This window comes from Garra rufa, chromosome 5 (assembly GCF_049309525.1).
Source record: "Garra rufa chromosome 5, GarRuf1.0, whole genome shotgun sequence".
Classification (NCBI taxonomy): Eukaryota; Metazoa; Chordata; class Actinopteri; order Cypriniformes; family Cyprinidae; genus Garra; species Garra rufa.
Window position 1 is genome coordinate 46,168,938 of NC_133365.1, and position 20,149 is coordinate 46,189,086.

Below are 20,149 nucleotides of genomic sequence, written 5' to 3' on the forward strand. Positions count from 1 at the left end.
CTTAGGATTGATTTCTGTCTAAACTGCTAGCTGTATTTAGTAACAAACAAAAAATCTTCTTCAATCGATTTTCTATATAAACCATTGTAGCCAAATTATAAAAGACTGAAGTTGTTTGCAACTGCAGTCTTATTTATTATTAATGTTTTGCTGTGAATTTTTGCTGTGTCTTTATGACTGTGCACCAGTCTGTAAGTTAAAGTTATCTATTTGCTTCTTGTATAGATAATCCATAAGTATGCAAAGTGAATGTGCGGTGACATCTCATAGACAGAGAGGAAGGATGACTGTAACAGCGACGAACCGAACAGCTAACGTACTGTGCAGTGGAGCAGGACTAAGCAGCTTCACACTGAGACTCAAAATGGAAACCACAAATCATTGATTATTTCAGTCCTGACTGAGTCCCTCTCTCTGAGGAGGATGTCATTTGTGGAGGATAGAGCCTGCGTCGTTAAACCAAACCCCACCAGAGCAGCCCTAATTATTCCAGGCTATCAACAATACACCATTTGTGAGTGGGAAGGTTCATTTTGTTATAGCCTTGGGAGTACAGTAGCAGAAATAAACAGAGCAAACCCTGCAGCACCCATACTGTTTATGTAAGACTCCTGATTATGTTGGCATGAATAATTAAGAGAAAAACAGACAGATGTGTCCATCTTGAGGTGAAGTAATTGACTCTATTATATCTGAGTTCATCCTGCATAGCTACAGGTATGTGATATTTACAATGAGTAAAGTAATTCAAATTAAGTTTAATCTCAAGAGAAAGGATATTGCTATCACTTACAGTTCAAAACCTTACATACACCTTGCAGAATCTGCAAAATGTTAATTATTTTACCAAATTAATAAAGATCATACAAAATGCATGTTATTTTTTATTTATTACTGACCTGAATAAGATATTACACACTATTACATTTACATATAGTCCACAAGAGAAAATAATAGTGAATTTATAAAAATGACCCCATTCAAAAGTTTAACTACACTTAATTATTAATGCTGTTTTGTTACCTGAATGAACCACAGGTTGTTTTTCTTTAGTTTAGTGATAGTTGTTCATGAGTACCTTGTTTGTCCTGAACAGCTAAACTGCCTACAGGTGCCACAAATTCTTTGTTTTTTTCAGCATTTCACATGCTTCAGAAGGAAACATGATGCATTAAGACCTGGAAAACATGCAAGTAACATGCATATATATATATATATATATATATATATATATATATATATATATATATATATATATATATATATATATGATATTTAGGGAAAAAAAGGACAAAATGTCCCCCTGGCTCTTAATGCATCGTGTTTCCTTCTGAAGCATCAGTGAGTGTTTGAACTTTCTGTAATAGTTATATATGAGTCCCTCAGTGTGAAAAGTGGATCTCAAAATCATACAGTCAATGTTGGAAAAGGTTCAAATACACAAAAATGCTGAAAATTTAGTCTGTGGGACCTGAATGATATTTCTGAAGAACAGCGAAAAATGTAACTGTTCAGGATGCTGATAGTCACAGATGAGTAGTAATGTTATGTGACTAAAACAGATTAATATTCTCCTAAAAGTTATTTACTGATTGCCATAGTAATTCATAGCTTTAATCACATCAATCCCTTTCTGAATAACAAAGACAAATATCCTTTTCTTTCCACTGACAAATTGTCCGCGTGCGGCTGTGATTCGAGAGGTCCCCGACGAGAGCCAGATACGGTAATTAACGTGATGAGAAGCTGAGAGGAGGAAGCAACACTGTGTCATTCCTCAACTCGAGATTCACCCGACTCCACAGCCCCCTCCTCTCTGCCGGCCTTTGCTATGCAAAACAGCTCACTGAATAATTCACAAAGCGTACTTTTTTTACGAGCATCCAACGTACTTCACACAGCACTCTTTACGAAATAATGAAACCGAATAAAATATAGATTGTTTTTGTGTGTGTGTGTGTGTGTGTGTGTGTGTGTGTGTGTGTGTGTGAAGGAAAGACAGACTTTCTGTATTTTATTTAAATTTACAGTTCCTCATAAGAGCAAGGGCAGATGAAACATAGTTTCACTTCATTACCTTTCTTGGAGGAATCTCACCTAAACCACTCTAAGACTGAAAAGTAAATCTGCGCTCTTTGTTAATATTCAATGAAATTTAGGCACCCTACAGTGCTTTTCCTATTTAATGAATGCATAGTCTTCTCATTACTGAATACTTAAGAGGCATGCAGTATCATCTATAAATGCCTCTCAAACTCACAAGACACATACAGCTTATTTTTTTATTGGTAGCTGTATGCTCCACAAATGAGAACATTACCTGTAGAGAAAGACAAAGAAGTTTAACCACTGTTCTACTTTGAGCTGTTGCTGGATGTATAGCTGGCACATTCCATTATAAAATAAAGTATTGAATTATTTAAACATAATCAGCATGATGATTGTATATGTAAATAATTGAATACTGTTACGAGTGGCCATAGGTTGTTGCTTGGATACGGTGTAACTTGGGTGTAGTGCTTTTTCTTTCTCTAATTGTTTACAGGTGGAGTGAATCACGAGGACGGATTCATTGGCGACTGGTGTGATGGCCGCAGTATTTAAACCGCTGAGATGAAGGATTCTGCGGCTCCCCCGCTCTCCTGGTTCCCCCTTTTCGTCTTTAATGTATTCTTTCGATTCTGTTGAGTGTTTGTAAAAGGATCGCTATGCAAGACATTTGTTGTTATTTAGTGAATTAAGTATAACTGAGTTGTATTCGATAGCTGTTGCGTTTGTCACCTTACTTCCTGATCCTTGTTAAGTGGACTACGGCTGGGAGGTGGGTGCCTGTTTGTTTTGTTCGTTTTCTCCTGTTTTTGTTAGTAGGGAGGGAAGATTTTTGTATTCTTTTATTTATAATCTACTTTCTAGGTTAGTTTGCGATTTAGTAGTTAGTTCTGTTTATTGTATTTTCTTTTGGCGTTTCCCCTCCCGACGTTTATGCTGATTTTGTCCATTTCTAATTTAATAAATGTATTTTCTTGCATTCTAATTGTGTTTTGTGGTTGTGAAGTTTTGGGGAGTGAGAGCGGGGACCCCAGGGATCTTTTAAAGAGGATCCCTGTTTACTTGTTACGGTTAATTTATTTCTCTTTGAATAGGGATTTAATTTCATTCGTAACAATACTTTATTTAAAAATGGAAGGCTGCTTTGCTTCAATAGCAATGCAAAACATACTGTGCTCCAAGCATTAGTGAAATTTCAGCAATATTTTGCATGCCCAAATGCCTCAATAGCATTGAGATCTAAAAAGAACAGCTGATCAACTTGAAGCAAAATCTACTTTTTTTCCCCGATTTCTATTGGATTGAGTAGATTTTGTCAATGTGTGTACACATTGTTCGTAAATGTGACCACACCTTAAGTTTTTGTAGTTGTCTAAATGTTTTTTAGTCAAATTTCTTCATAAAAAAAGCTCTACATATTTTGCATCTACGTCACAACCAGGGTTATTATCATTAAAGATACACCCAAAAATGAAAATTGTCCTTAATTACTCACATTCAGGGGCGGACTGGCCGTCTGGACGTTCGGGAGAATACCAGAACGGCCGCTGCAGCAGGACGGCCGTCGGCCTCTGTGCAGCCGTCACAGTTTTTTTTTTTTCTTGCTCATAATTTACTGTTGTTCCATGTCAAGACCGATAGGTGGCAACAATGCGCCTACAAGCCCATAGATGCGCAAGCTCACTCGTCAATGCTTGTCACTCAACCGTTTACATGTGCAGGTGAGAGAAAGACCATGGATACTGCAGGTGTTGGTAATAGGGAAAAAAAAAGGGAAGAAAAGGGTGTGAAGGAGGAGGCTGCGGCCGCAGCAGCACAGGGACATAGAGATGAGGGACAGGTGCAGGAACAGGGGGAAGTTCCCCAGACAAGTGCATTGCAAGTAAGTGCAAGTAAGCATGAAAGGAGGATTATTAGGGTTATTTCCTAGGTTATCTGACTTTAGCAAATGTAATTTCAGGTTGCTACATTTTTATCTATACCCCAATGAAATAAAACTATTGCAGTTTTTACAGTTGATTAGCTATAAAACACGATATAAACATGCCGCTGCATTAACATGAAGGCAGAAGAAATATTTAATAAGTAATTAAACCGTTTTTGTGCACACTGCAAAACTCCATCTGATCAAGTCAAAAAATTGTTTCCTGCTAAAAAAGTATTTTTAACCTTGTTACTTATATAAGCAAGAGTATAAGGTGTTAGTTTATTAATCTTATATTGAGTATATATGCCTTATTTTTAGAATTCTTACCAAGTGTGATTTGTCTCATTTAATTGGTAGATTGTTTCACGTAATTTAAGAAGTTTTCGACTAAAATCAAGAATTTTAAGGGTTAGGTTAGTCGAAAGCTTCTTAAATTAAGTGAAATAATCTGCCAATGAAATAAGAATTTGCTAAGAATTCTCAAAATAAGACAAATATACTCAAAATAAGATTAATAATATAACCTCTTCTGCTCTTGCTTAGTATATAAGTCTCAAAAACATGATCAAAAATACTTTTTAGCTGGAAACAAGATTTTTTGAGTTGGTTAGATGAACAGTTTTTGCAGAGCCGTATTTTTTGCACAAATTAATTAAGAGATTAGTAAGTAATAAATATAGTTTAAGATTGCATGCCATTTCTACCATTTGTTTTTGTATGTTTTAGGTAGTCGCCTCATCTGCATAGTTTTTCAGCAGAGAGACATTAAAAGAGGGCTGTTTATTTCTGTGAGTATTCCACACTATGCTTTTAACACATCTTTTAGTCAACATCAGAGATAATGCTATAATTTGGAAGATAAAGCATAAGGGTTAAGATTTAAGTATTTTGAGACCCGTGTCTGCTGCTGATTAGCTTTCACACACATCTGTTGTTGTGGGCTGAGCTGAGTCAAAGTCCAGGGCTGTTTTTTAGTCCCAGTCCGCCACTGCTCACATTCATTTCATTCCAAACCTATAAGACCTTCATTCTTCTTCGGAACACAAATTAAGATATTTTTGTTGAAATCCAAGAGTTTTCTGACCCTGCAGAGACAGCAACGAAACTACCATGTTCAAGGCCCACAAAAGTAGTAAGGGCATCATTAAAAGTCGAAGTCGAAGACTGATGCGGAAGAGAAAAAATTGTTAAATAAAGATGTTATTTTTTTTACTTTGCGCACAAAAAGTATTCTTGTAGCTTCATAAAATTACGGTTGAACCACTGATGTCATGACTATATTTTAGGTCTTTAATACCTTTCTGAGCTTTGAACGTGTCAGTTGTGTTGCTGTCTATGCAGGGTCAGAAAGCTCTCGGATTTCATCAAAAATATCTTAATTTGTGTTCTGAAGATGAACTAAAGTCTTACAGGTTTGGAACGGTGAATAATTAAAGGCAGAATTTTAAATTTTTTCACTAAAATTTAAACTTAAAATTTTAAAATACTTAAACTATTTGCTCATTTCAGTACTAAAATAGCAAATTAAATGACTAAATTATAAAATGAAATTATAACATTTATATTAACTCAAAATATTACCAAACACTACAATACTAAAACAGCACTGCTCCAAACTTACACTCTCATACACATGCACTCCTTGGACCTGCTCATTAATTCAATGCACAAAGGATCAGATATGTCCTCCCCACCTGTGCTCTGTTACATGGGCAGATGGAGAGAGGGCCCCACTCTGAGCAGGACTCATCTGTCTACTTTGTGAGTTACAGTATCCAGCCCCTCTCTGCTCTGCCAGACACTGAAACCAACCGGGCAAACACTGCAAGAGGAGCTATTTTGGAGTTGGATGCTACTGACAGTGGCCCGTGTAATGGCTGCCTGCTGACACCGTTCCGCTTGAAAGGATGGGAGGCTGCTGGGACATGCATAGAAAGCATACACATGGAGACAGGCCACCAAACCAAGTCCTTTAGTCGGCTGATTTCAATTTGTACTTATTGATTTAATTATAATTGAATACAAATGCTCCATTACGAGAATCACATGCATACTTCTAAATTTTAACAGGGAGTTTAAAAAAAGGAAAAGGCGGAAAATCATTCGCTTGGTGAGAACTGACCCTTGTAAATGTTCGTAATCTGTGAGTCCTCATTAAAAAGACTGTGAACTCCCTCCTAACAAGCAGGTGTAGGAAGGCCATTATGTGGATGCCCAATAAAAATGCTGCCATCATTTCCACTAACCTTCTATATTATTTAGTGCCCCATCACAAAGAGGCTATTTCCATTTTATGCAAGGGAGGTTCGTTCAGTTCGCTGAGTCTCCTCAAGAATGCTCCCTTTCAAGGGCAAGTGGATTATTCTGTTATCCATAATGTGTCACATGAAGTGCCCTCAAGGACCTACAATTTACAAAACACAGTGACATTCTGTATGCTCGATGGCTCATATCCTAAACAAAGAGGTTATTTATAATACGCTACACAGACAAAAGACTTCAGAGAGTGCATACGTTGCCTTGTAAGTACAATATTATATAATTATATATATTATTTCAAAACTCAGAATTTCATTATGTACTCACTAATAACTAGGGATGTAACAATAGCAAAATCTCACAATATGATAATATCTTGATATAAAGTCCACAATACGATATTTATTGCGATATTTTAAAGTTAAATTATTTTATCTAATGCAGTTCAAAATTAAGAGCTCCAAATCATGTTCTTAACTTAAGTCAAAAAAAAAGTCTTGACTTGTACCTGAACTTTAAAGGGGACTCAACCCTCTTTTTATTTTTGGTATGCTGTCTCAGTTTAAATTACATTCACACTGGTATTTTAGGCAGCCAAACAAATAATAAAAACAAATAACAAAAATAATAAATAACAAAAAAAATATATAATAACAATAACAACTATTTTATATTATAGTTATTCCTATGACAGTAATAGCCATATATTTCTGAAAACAATTGCACTGTAAAATAAATTAAAATTAATAACTCATAGGAATATTATTTTTGGCTTTACACTACAGTAGGGAAATTACAATACTTCTTTCATAATTTTTACACTTGAAAGATATTCGAATTCGAACTGTAGTAACGTTACCCATTTAAACCGCTATCTGTCAGCAATTCATACTATACTTAAGCTTTTATTTTGATAGAAAACTCCAGCTTCAGTGAAAACAGGGACTCTTACTACAAATCCAGTGAACTTCCAGCACGTGAAATAAACAAGTTCACTGCATTCACTGTGAACTGAGCCGTTCTGAGGTACGGAAAACACCAGATCACGAGCTGATCGCCTGAACGAAGTGTGCGCTTTGCTTTGAAACGCATAGCAGACTTGTAAACAGACTTGATGAAGCGATTAAGCCATATTGTGCTTCGGTTTTAGTTCGTTTGACAAATACTGTGCCAAAGCATAATGGCCCAAAACACAACTTTAAAGACAGTTTATGTTATAATAAGAAGTTTAGATCTATTTTAAAAACTACACTTTTTGCCCAAAAGACCTATCGTTTCATATCATCATGTGACCACAATGATATTGAAAATACCATTACATACCTACTAATAACACATTCTATAATTGCCACCAAAAAGAGTTTATTTTCAATTCAATTGTGCAATAATACTGTTGATCTACCAATGTCTAATTGATTCATTTTGTTGCCATTATTACCCGGTTTGTAAGCTTAAACCCCTAGTGAGGCAATCCAATGAAGTAAATATCATAAACTTGCATGAGCTTAATTAAACTCTGTCCATTCAATTTGCAGGCAGCTCAAGGAAATGACCAAATATTGCAACACATGCTTCAGTATGCTTTAATTACATTAAGTGGAAGCTAATGAGAAAAATGACAGCATTAATATTAGGATTTAATTGCAAATTCTAAGAAGCTAATGAGTAATTGCCTAAATTAACATATTTTATGTTGTTTTTTGTCCAAGCGTAGGCAGATTTAACAAGGTATTTAAATCCTTATGGCTACATTCATGTGATAATCACAGCAGAATTCATTATCAGAAGAGGAGAGAACGTCATTATCACGTCAGGAAAGAAATTCTGAAACAATTACAATTATGCTCTAGAAAAAGAAATGCATTCTATGTTTAATTTACTATACCATAATAAAAAATGGAAGGAGCACCAGTTTAAAGTAGAAAAAAAAGAATGTTGGTCTTAAAAGACAACGCTCAACTCCAAGTTTGTGACATTACTTTGCCCTGTTCTTGACAGCTTCTTTATACTTAGTCATTCAGAGGTGTCAGTCAAATTTGTGCCGTCCTTCTCCCACTCATGTCAGCTCTTATACCTTTTTTCTCATGACCCTGATACTTTAAAGTAGAAAGGGAGAGAGGATGAAAGAATAATAACTATGATTAGTCATACATTTTCCCTACAGATTTTGACACAAAGAGAAAATTTTATATCAAAGCAAAAGAACTTTTAGCACACTGTGGATCAAGAGAACAGGTCTCTTAAGAATAAATTCACAGACGATGCAGAGAACACCGATAAAGTATGTTTCCCATATTACATTGTAAACTACCATCAGAAAGGCATTTCTGCTGACTGAAGGAGGCAAAAAGAGCAATACAGTATATTGAGGGCATTTAAATAATTAAATAGCATCTGATTCACTCTGAAAGTCTTATTATAATGGGGATGGGAACATGAGCACATCACTATGCCTTGATCAAAGACTTCAGTTCTGTATAATAGGCCTGATCCACTGTTCTTTTACAAAATCTTAGCTGGAGAATAAAACGCAGTAAGGTATTTTTCTAAATTCTACAAAGCCCTTTTCATTTAAAACTTGAAATAACCACTTAATTGCTCACCTATCTCCATGCCTTTCATGTTCTGCACATGAATAGCAAACAAATTGAAATAGATATGTGAAAGTAGTACTTTTTGAAAACAGTACTGAAGATAGCCTCTGAAAAACTTTCTTCAAAGGCTGTGAAGATACAATCTTTTAATAGCTTAATCTTCACTTGGGGAAGAATTAAGTTGTTTGTGGAAATTAAAAGAACTTCTTCATATAATTTTTCCCTGGGTTTGTGGAGTGCACAGTGAGGTTAGCAGAGAGTGGTTAATGAGTTAGAGGAGAACACTTAAAAAAAATCCTTGCTGCGGGAGAAAATCTCTCTAATGCACTTCACAATGCGCTACAGCATCTAGGGAACGACAGCAAACCTGTCAGCTTTGGTTTTTGTAATAACTGCTCAGCTGAATCTGTCGGCTACTGAAATGTCAGTGGCAATATTGCTCATTCTAAGAGACCGTCGCAATTTACGAAGCACCTCCCAGACTGCGTCCTCTTTGCGGCTGCCTGGCTCAGATGGTCGATGTCATATGTGAGTTCTTCCCTTTAAAATGTGTAGACTTTAGCTATTGTTCACTTTTTAAATTTTAATGATCAGAGGGAAGATTTTCCTAAATCACTGTGAAGCTCCCATGCAATATGCAGCAATACTGAAAACATGATTATAATTCTACATCATTAAACTTTACTGTTCTGCCTTGACAAAAACACAAACAGTAAAATGAAGAGCCAACAACAATAAAGAGAACATATGGACGGTGATAGAATATTCAGACTGGTGTCTTAAAAGGCTATCCTAAATGTTGAATAAATCATTCGGTGACTTACTATCAGACAGTTGAAGCCTGAACATCTGCTCAGCCAGAGGGTATAGGAAAGGAAATGTCAACTTAAGGAACACTTGTCCTTGACTGCAAGATTGATCCTTAAATTGAGAGGTGGGAGAGTTCCATTCGCTCGTTATTGCTGTCAGTGCCTCGCTATTGTGCGGTGACATGGCCACGGAAACAGTCCCAGCCCAAATGAAGCATCAGTTATGCAAATGGAAGCAATTTTGTGTGAGTGGCAGATCGTCTTCCTGAAATGAGGATGGGCAAGGGATGGAAATGAAAAATGAAGGGGAGGCAGAGAAGAGGAGAGCCAGCCAAGCTTGAAATGATTTAATTTAAGTGATGAAGGTTTGACTTTGATAAGTTTGCATTTTAATAATGGCCTTTGATCACTCCAGGGGTCCAGTGGTGAGGAAAATAGCACTAAAGCACGTGAGCATCAGGAGTCGACAAGCTGATAGACAGTAACCTCTGCGATACGTGAGTCACAGCTTGTAGTAAGATGTGCTTGCCTACTCGTCTCGTGTTCTGTTTGACACTACCTGCTTGATTGAGTCTCCAATCATTGCATGTATTGAGCAAGTGATGTTCAGCGTCACCAGTGCAGGTACAATTACATGAGGCATGTAAGCTGGACATATGGCATATCAATTAGCTGTGGTATATCAACAGATTTCTTAAAGTCATGTAGATTTAGCCTTAATACCACTTTTTGAATGTCACAAACATCAACAGGTACTGCTATGTGCCAATTTTTTTTCAATGCTTTTTTTTTAACAGTGCAGTGTAGCACTAAAAAAATTTATGTATGTATCTAATGTACAGTCAAGCCTGAAATTATTCATACCCCTGGCAAATTCTGACTTAAAGTTACTTTTATTCAACCAGCAAGTTTTGTTTTTATTAGAAATGACACGTACGTCTCCCAGAAGATAATAAGACGATGTACAAGAGGCATCATTGTGGAAAAATTATTACTATCTTTTATTTACAAACAAAAAGTGTCATGTCCAAAATTATTTATACCCTTCTAAATAATCAATAGAAAAGCCTTTATTGGCTATTACAGCAATCAAACACTTCCTATAATTGCTGACCAGCTTTTTGCATGTCTCCACTGGTATTTTTGCCATTCATCTTTAGCGATGAGCTCCAACTCTTTCAGGTTGGAGATTCTCAATTGGATTTAAGTCAGGACTCTGGCTGGGCCACTGCAAAACGTTAATGTTTTTGTCTGCTAACCATTTCTTCACCACTTTTGCTGTGTGTTTTGGGTCGTTGTCGTGCTGAAATGTCCACTGGTGCCAAAGGCCAAGTTTCTCTGCAGACTGCCTGATGTTGTTGTTGAGAATTTTAATGTATTGCTCCTTTTTCATGGTGCCATTTACTGTGATTAGGTTCCCTGGTCCACCGGCTGGAAAACACCCCCAAAACATTAGTTTCCCACCTCCATGTTTGACAGTGGGGATGGTGTTCTTGGGGTTGAAGGCTTCTCCTTTTTTACACTAAATGAAGGCTACAAACAATTCAATTTTTGTTTCATCTGACCATAAAACAGAAGACCAGAAGTCTTCTTCTTTGTCCAGATGAGCATTTGCAAAGGCCAAGCAGGCTTTTGTGTGCCTTATCTGGAGTAGTGGTGGTGTGCAGTGTCCGTTGGACTGTCTGCCTTGAGATGAGCTCCTTTGTCTTAGCCATGACTGTCCACAAACCAACAGCAGAGAGCTTCTGTTTTTCACCTGTTGAGTAGATTAAAACAGCTGTTCCCAATGAATCAGGGTAATTATGATCCTTTAGAACAGCTTGGACTATTTGGAATGGTATAGAACTTTGGATTTTCCCATAGACTGTGACAGTTTGCAAAGGGTATAAATAATATTGGACATGCCACTTTTTGTTCAAATGTAAATAAAATATTTTTTTCCACAATAATGCCTCTTGTACATTGTCTTTTGGGAGAAGCTTGTGTCATTTCCAGTAAAAAAAAAAAAAAAAAAAAAAAAAAAACTTGCTGGTTGAATAAAAATAACTAATGCACAGCCGTATAAGTCTAAAAATCAAAATCACTTATCGAGAAAATGATAAATATGCATTGATACAAACGTACAAAACTGTACGTTTTGTGCTTCTAAACAGAACTTACTAATGCCTATCTATAAACAATGAGACCAGGCTGGACTAACTAACATAAAAAAGAAAATTTAAACTCCAGTTACTTATTGTATGTGTGTATAAGAAATATTGCTGCATCTATAGAAGTATTTTCCAACAAATCAATTCATACAGGTTTCTTAGAATAGCATACTACTTTTACTACTTCTTCTAAGATAAACAGACATAACAGAAACATTTCAAATAACAATCTACTGAACACAATGACAGAGACTATGTCTTATTCCGAAGGCTGCTCCTTGCGAAGATTGAATTACATCATCTAGGCTGTCTTATTTCTGAAAAGTAACCATTACATTCCCAAGTAAGAACGAAATTGCAGTAATTTACGCCACACAAGGAATTAGAGTCAGCATTATAATGGTTGTTTTTCAAATTAGATGACATATGTGGCCAGCAAATGTTCTCTCTGGAAGGAACAGGCTTCGAAATGAGACACATGCAGCCTGCCTTGAATGTGGAGTAATACAAAGAGTGAAATTTCCCAGCGCTGTTAGATTGTATATGTATACTCTTGGAATGCTGCACAGCCAAACAAAATTTAGGTCTAGAATGACTGTAGAAAATCTTTTGAGATCCACATGAAGAATAGAAATTGTTGACTGCATATTTAGTGTGGTGAAAGCAGTATAGATTTATAATATCTGTACAGTTTATAGTTTGCTACGTTTTTCAAATGTTACAACATTGGTCATTTTGATGCTGAATGCTTTTTGGCTTCTCTGTTTGTTTGTTTTTTTTACCTACCTTGTTACACTCTGACATTAATGTTAGTTTGGCTTTCTGCTAAAAGAAGACAATAGGCCTGGAAAAAATAATCAACAAATAATCAGCTTACTGCTGCCTACACTTTGCGCACACACAGCCAGTAGAAAAACTGGTTCAACTGTGTCCTTGAGTAAACAAGATGCGCACTGACAAGATGCTTAAAAACATTCATTTGCCTGCACTATGTTCCCTGCATTGCTTCCTAACAGCTGTTTTGATTCTATTTGCATATAGACATTGTGATAAAGGAAAATATAACTGGCTTATTCATATACACAGTGCCGTAAATCCTGTGCACAATAAATATTGCAAGAAAAGTAATAAAATAATAGCAAATGTAACCTCGCAAAAATTCAAGCTAGCAAACAAGCCCACACATTCTAAATGCTACAGCAAAATATAAACAGAACAGACTTTAAACTTTTTCACAATACTTAGTAACAAAAGCACACTTTTCTGGGGAGAAGAAAAATGTCTGCGCTGCACATGATCTAACCTATAAATTTTATTCTCCATTATGAGTCTAGACAGTTTTGCATACATTAAAGCTGAAATTCTCCTTTCACTGTGAAACTGTTAAAACTTTAGTCGGCTGAAATATATATTGGTTTTAGTCAGTAAATTATCAAGGCATGGAAAAAAGTGCATAAGTGGATTTATACTCATTAAATATGGCTGTTAATATTTAATGGAATCAGTATTACTTCTCTAAATGTATGCAGTCTTGTGCCAACACTTTATGGATTATTCATCCTGGTAATATTACCCCAGCGTAACCCCAGGTTATGCCTCATTCTCATTTTCCTTAATCTCAACAGCATTTCAGTGATTCACAGAGGTTCTACCGTGCCTCTGAACATAGTTAAGGTTTGTGGGCTTCACAGGCTAAAGATAAGATGAGGGTGAAGCATAAAAGTAGTGTAACTATTCTTCTAGAGAAATGTAATTTAATGTAGATTTAGCATTGTGTGTAACAGCCTTGAAAAATCCCAGAGAGATTTAATACATTTCTAAAGGGGTTTTGCAAACATCTTTATATGCGCACAAAGTTCATACTTTTACATGAATGGTGTTAAATGCATTATATAATGACAATTCAGACTTTGTTTGTATTTTCTCAGCACAGCTATTGTTCAGTCATTCTCATAGCATCAGATCGCCAACATAAGTCTTCCAATATAAAGACCACAGACTGCATTTCAACATCTCCCTGGTGTTTCACAGCTGTGCCTTTCATCTCGTTACTGACTGAATGTTGGACTCACTTCCGGCTAAATAAAAATGTGTCTTTCCTACCTCTTAGATGATGTGCTGGAATGTAGCAGTGGCTACATTTAAAAGGAATTATAGCTGAACCCTGCAGGCCTGGCAACCATATCAGCATTTCTACAGCTCTGCAGCTGTCTCTGAGCCAGAGCTCAGCTCTAGGGGTTACAGTCCCTTCAGAGGCCCCACCCACCCAGAAGAACAAAATAAAGTGCGCAAGAGAGTCAAATGGCCTTCCAAAAAACATAATAAACGTCGGAATTAGATTCTTTGGAATGTAACAACTCTATTTGCGACCACCGCTTCAGCTGATTTAAATCAAGTGAATTGGAACTAAACAGAACTGAGAGTTCTGACTGGCTTCTACATTAGGCCCTGACACACACAACCTTTGAACAATGCCGCTTCCTTCTGCTTTCAGAGCAAAATCAAAAGAAAGGCTGGGTGTACTAGACCTCACAGATGAAGATCACTGAAATCGTTGTCCTTCTATTCAGCAGTAGCCTGGGTATGTGGCGACTACCTAATTAAGAACAAAAAATAATGGCTTGAACCAAGCCACATAGAATTTACCTAAAAACACAGTTTTTGTAGTTCAATAACAGTTTAATCTATCAGAATTTTTCTCTCTTCTATCAGCTATGACATTGCACTAGAAAAAGGTTGTCGAAAATCTTACACATGCTGATTGGGTTACGACAATGAACAAAAGGGTAACCGCAGTCTTAATTTCATTTAGTGTCATCCAGTCAAATCGATAGCAGAGCAACGATCAATCTTAGAAACAAGCAACTCAATAAACTCAATTGCTTCTCAAAGCAAACATGCTCAAACCTTTTGTCTTCAAGAAAAATAAAACTTCCCAGAAGATTATTGTTAAAAAGGCCAATAAAATAAGCTTGAATGATAGCAGGTCGATTCGAAAAGCAATTTGAGGTTTAAAGATGACAGGCTTGTTTTCACTACGTTCTAAGCAAGCAGTACCACATTTTCCAGGGTCAAAATTGCATTGTTTCACGAGTTCACACTTACATATAATTAGCTGGAGTATGTAAAGCGTGTTTGGCGTGCTGTCCAGGGAAGGGCTCCGAGCTCGGGAATGGCCCGAACCTAGAGTACCCCCCCCCCCCCCATGTATATGTGTAGAAGGAACTCGGAGTGAGGAGATGGGGTGGTGGAGGGATGCTGATAATCCGTCAAATGGGTAGAGGTAAGTCAGCTGTATTTATGCATGACGTAGATTGACTTGAGTGAGTTCCAGCTGTGTTAATTAGGCTAAGTATCTGACGTGCTCCTCCCGAACTTTGTTAATAAAACATCATTAAGAGAAAAAAAATTGAAATACCAGAAAATTGAATTAAACATTTATTTAAACACTGTATTTTAGTTCCCCACACTGCAAAGCAAATCCCACAAACTTAAATGGCATTCGGAACAGAACAGGATTGCAAAATGTAAGCATAAAAACTATTTATAGGTGCATTTATTATAAACAACATTTATTACAAACACTAAAGTTAAACAAATATATTTAAAGCCAAACTCATGTATCTCTGTCATTCAGTGCACAATAAAACATATATACAGTTGCAATCAAAACTATTCAACCCCCTTGACCTGCAATACATTTTGCTGCAGAGAACAACATTTTGTGAAAACAGTTCAACAAAGGCATCAGTAAACTACTGGAGAAAGTTTATTCATCCATATTTAAAGTAATTCTGAGAACGTAAGCTGATGAAAAATGAAAAAAATTGAATTGGCTCTAAACGTTAATGTTCAAAATTATCATCTTTTATTCTTTAAAACAATAAATAAAAGCTGCCTGTAAGCGCTTAGAAGCTTCTGTCACCTCTCTACTGCAATCTTGGCCCATTCCTTGAAATTTTTAATGTCTTACACTTTTTAATATAATAAAATTTTGTGAGAGCTTAGTTGATTTTGCCATATTTGCTACTCAGCTTCAGCACATGCATGGGCTAAATGCATGTATGTGTAACATCCTAAGCTAATTATGTTTTTTTTTTTTTTTAGAGAGTTTCTTTAGAGACTTAATTGTGTTTCAATTTTGTTCCCCACCATAAAAATAAGTGTCTTTAAAACTGCAATGTTGAATAGGGGTTGGATAATTATGACATAGCTGTGTTATTAAAAAAAATCCTATTTTAATATGCCAGTAAGCAGTTTTTATAAGTTTCTGGGGGGTTGAATAATTTAGATTGCAACTGTATATTCTGGATTTCTATTTCCTATAGTATAGCAATTTCTCTTCTTTTGCATTTGGGTGCAGTTCCATTACCAGGTTGGTTACCCTAATCTCTTTATTCTTCTTCTCGTTAAACTAGCATCTGCTAGGGGATGGGGTTTTCCCCCTTACCCTTTCTCCCATGGGCCATCTGCTTCCTAACCCACACAAACACACGTCTACTCAGTCCAACTAAAACCCTCTGCATTTTTAATGAGGTTTGCCACTGAGAAGAACAGCTTGTGGGGCTACAGTGGCTGGGGGCAGGACCCTCTGGCTGCACGAGAGTGAACTCATCTCTCTAGCCCTGCCGGCAAACACTAGGTCTACAGAGGAGGATCAGCAACACCCTTTGTAATTGCCCTGCGCTGTGGGCCTCTTTAAAGCTCAGTGACACCACGGGAAAAGGAGGAGGAGGAATAAGAAAATGAAATACGGTCGATTAAGTCGAGAAAAAATGTGTAAAGCGGGGGGAAAGTGGGCTAAATGTACGCATAGGTGGCCAGCATTTTTCAGCTGACATAACCAATAATGATGTTTCTCCAGTCATGCAGCTGATACTACAAGCTAATGGGCCTTATGCGCGGTGATTTATTACTGCAAATTGAAAGAAATCCTTTTATTTCTCAGCCATTTTAACGTCTTAGAATGTCTATGTCTTGTCTGAGCTGCCTGTGGTAAAAACAACCAAGGCGAACCTGAATGCTGATTTTGCAGAAGGCACTGGTTAAATCAGCGACATTGGTTGGGTTGTAAATGTTGCTGTCGTTACCAACCTTGTACATATCAACATCAACGTCAGGTGTGCCCTGAAGGGTGAGTAGCCTTATGAATATGTAAATGATCACAGTGAGATAAACAGATAGAGAGGAAGTGACTAATGACAGAGAGGAGAGGCAAAATTAACAATGTGAATTCTTAATCTTAAGATTCCCTCTGAGAGTTCTAAATATTTTGACTTTTTTTGTACAGTCTAAAGGGATTGTTCATCCAAAAATTTAAATCCTGTCATCATTTACACAGACTGAACCATTTTACTTTTATTATGGATTTCACAAAACATTTTGCAAAAAAGATTTGTGTGTGTTTGGATCAACATGAGGGTGAGTAAATGATTACATAATTTAAATTGTGTGAACGTTTAATAAATGTTTAATCAAGTAACCTACATATTAAACAATAAGTTTTATTCTTAAGGTCAGTAATATTATTTAAGCCACTTTTAATGACTACTTCTACTTCAGTTCAAGGAACAAAAACGTCCTTAAACAATGAAACATTTTCTGTTTTTACAGAACACTGAGAACTTGAAAGCAGCAGGTTGTGATAGATTTCGACTACAATGGGTTAAAGATCCTGGAATAAAAACAATGCAGCGCTGGGTAAATATGAACAAACACAGTGATTTGGTTGTTCTGTTATGTTCAGCGATTAAGTTGATAGAATGTTTAACCCATCCTTCTGGGTAGTTTTATTTGTTTTGTTTAAAACTATATGGCTGGCTTAAACCTAAAATAGGTTGTAAATCAGACACATAATGACTAGAGGCATCAGCACTAATCAAAAGGTAACCATTTATTAATAAGCAATTAAAAAAATGTGTATTATTTAATTATTATTTATTCAACTTATTAGTAAATGACCATTTATTGAACATATTAATGTATGTTAATTTACAACCTAATTAGGGTTTGTTTTAAACTGAAAATATAGTAACTTTTAAGCAACAGTTTAGTTAAATAAAACTACCCAGAAGGCTGAGTTAAACAACCCAGTTGCTAGGTTTGTCCGTATTTCACCCAGCGCTTGGTTAGTTTTAACCCAGCATTTTTAGAGTGTAGTGATCGAGCATTTATGCGCTAACAGACTCCAATCTAATCTTTGTCCTACTGCACTACTAAATGTGACCCTGGACAACAAAACCAGTCATAAGGGTCTTTTTTTATTGAAATGTATATCATTTTAAAGCTATATCATTTCATTAATAAGCTTTCCATTGATGTATGGTTTGTTAGGACAATATTTAGCAGAGATAAAAATCTTAAAATCTTAAAAATCTGAGAGTGCAAAAAAAATTTAAATACTCTTAGCAATGCATATTACTAATCAAAAATTAAGTTTTTATATATTTACGGCAGGAAATTTACAAAATATCTTCATGGTACATGATCTTTAATTAATATCCTAATGATTCTTGGCATTTTAAAAACTGATAGTTTTGACTATTGCTACAAATATACCTATGCTACTTCCAACTGGTTTTGTTGTCCAGGGTCACAAATGTTCAAATTTAAAATGAATTGTAATATGCAGCTTTTTTAATCACGTTCAACCAGTGCCTTGATAAGGCATAAAGTGTACAAAGCACTGTAAAACTCCAGTCTCCCCGAGACTGCGGGATGAGTTAACCAGTACACGAAAAGATACATGCACATAGGGAACAAGAGTGAATCACAAATCACTTACGCAATCCTTACCGGCATAATGAGTGAGGAGTAAGGCTTGATCCTGATTAACAGGAAATAAAGGAAAAGGAAGCAAAGCCCCAGTTTCTCTATTGCTATTTCGCCTTTTCTCTCTATTCGACACGCTGCCATGCCTCCTAATTCATGGGTGAAGGAGAAGGCGCTGAGATCATCTTCATGTCCTAACCTAAGGGCATGATGAAGGGCTCTACTCTGACTTGATTCATTAGGACTCTGTGTAGCCTCTCGCTCTGCTGTGCACTTATGTGTGCACAAGTGAAACTGACTGGCCTCCAGTGAAGGACAGCCAATGATGAATGTAGAGCACAGGCAGTATTTGTGTTTGTGGGATATGAAAATGGGACAAAAAGTTGCATGAACAGTGAGGGAAAACAAATGAGAAGAGTTTACTGAGCTCCCAATCCAAAACACACTGTAGACAATGAAACAAATACAAAGAGAGCAGCAATTAAAGAAACGTCTATGGGACTTCAAAAAGAACAAAGTCTGATACTTCGAACGTCAAGATTTTTCAAGCCATTAAAATGGCATTCTGAAACAAAATTATTTTAATTCTCAAGATATAAAGTAAGTAAGGGCATAAGAAGCCTGAAGCTAAAGAACTCACTTTGTCACGGCTCTCCGTGCAGTGATGCTGGCGACTATGATGCTCTCCGGTCTCGGCATCGCCACGGCTTTGAACGTGCCCTTCCAGAACTTCTCAAAAAGCTGCTTCTCCCCCTGAAGTACACCGTCCATGGCGTCGCGATGTTTTAGGGAGTCAATACCGAGAAGAACTGAGTCGGTTTGGTGCGATAGTTTCGATGAATCCTCTCACGGTCGGTTTGTTACTCTGTGTAGGCGGATGAACGAGGGAGCTGTCCAAGTTCTGAAACCAACGGATTGTTTGAGGGAACGGAGCTCCTTTTCTTAGTTTTTGTGTTTTTCTTACGTGAAAGAGTCCATTTAAAAGCTTCAAGTTTTTTGAGAGTCCGTTTTCACGTTTTCCCTATGATTTTCATAACAACGGCGACCGTTAGAGCAACCAGCTTCTATGTATTGGCTCGGCGTCCCTTTTCGCGCTTCTCGGCTTCAAATCAGTTAAAGAGTCCTCTTCTCACATATCACAATATCCATTAGTCCTAGCAGTTAGAAATGACATAAACGAGCGTCTATAAGTCCACCGCGAGCGTATTTGTGTGTGTATGTGAACGGAAGAGTTGGACGAGTGTGATAACCTCAGCAGATGGTGGCTCGCTCGCTCCCGCGCGTCGCGATGTGAAGAACTCAGCTGATGGTGGCTCGTTTTTGTTGCGCGCACCTTGTGACGTTAAAGAAGAGGAGACTGGGGGGCTATAGGTCACAGGGAGCGTGACCATCCCTTCGTGCTCTTTCTTTTTCTCTCTCGCGTTCTTTGACTTGAACAAAAGACTGCCTGTTGCCTTAATCAGCATAACAAAAGAGGCAGGGGTCGGCGCAGAGGCAGCAGACGGAGCATGTGTCAGGCACAATACTTCCGCGGCAAAGCATTTCCCCCATCAGCCCTCGAGGCCCCACAGTAAACCATCCCCCTCCCTT

The 20,149-nt window shown here is 37.0% G+C and overlaps 1 protein-coding gene across 1 annotated transcript in view; it reads right to left on the reverse strand.

The window, feature by feature from the left end:
- Nucleotides 1-19,826, reverse strand: part of srrm4 (serine/arginine repetitive matrix 4) — a 68,965-nt gene extending 49,139 nt beyond the window's left edge. The window contains exon 1 of the mRNA XM_073841379.1: nt 19,200-19,826. Coding sequence (XP_073697480.1) covers nt 19,200-19,330 — 131 coding nt within the window. The 5' untranslated portion in view covers nt 19,331-19,826. The remainder of the gene's footprint in view (nt 1-19,199) is intronic.
- Nucleotides 19,827-20,149: the final 323 nt, after the last annotated feature.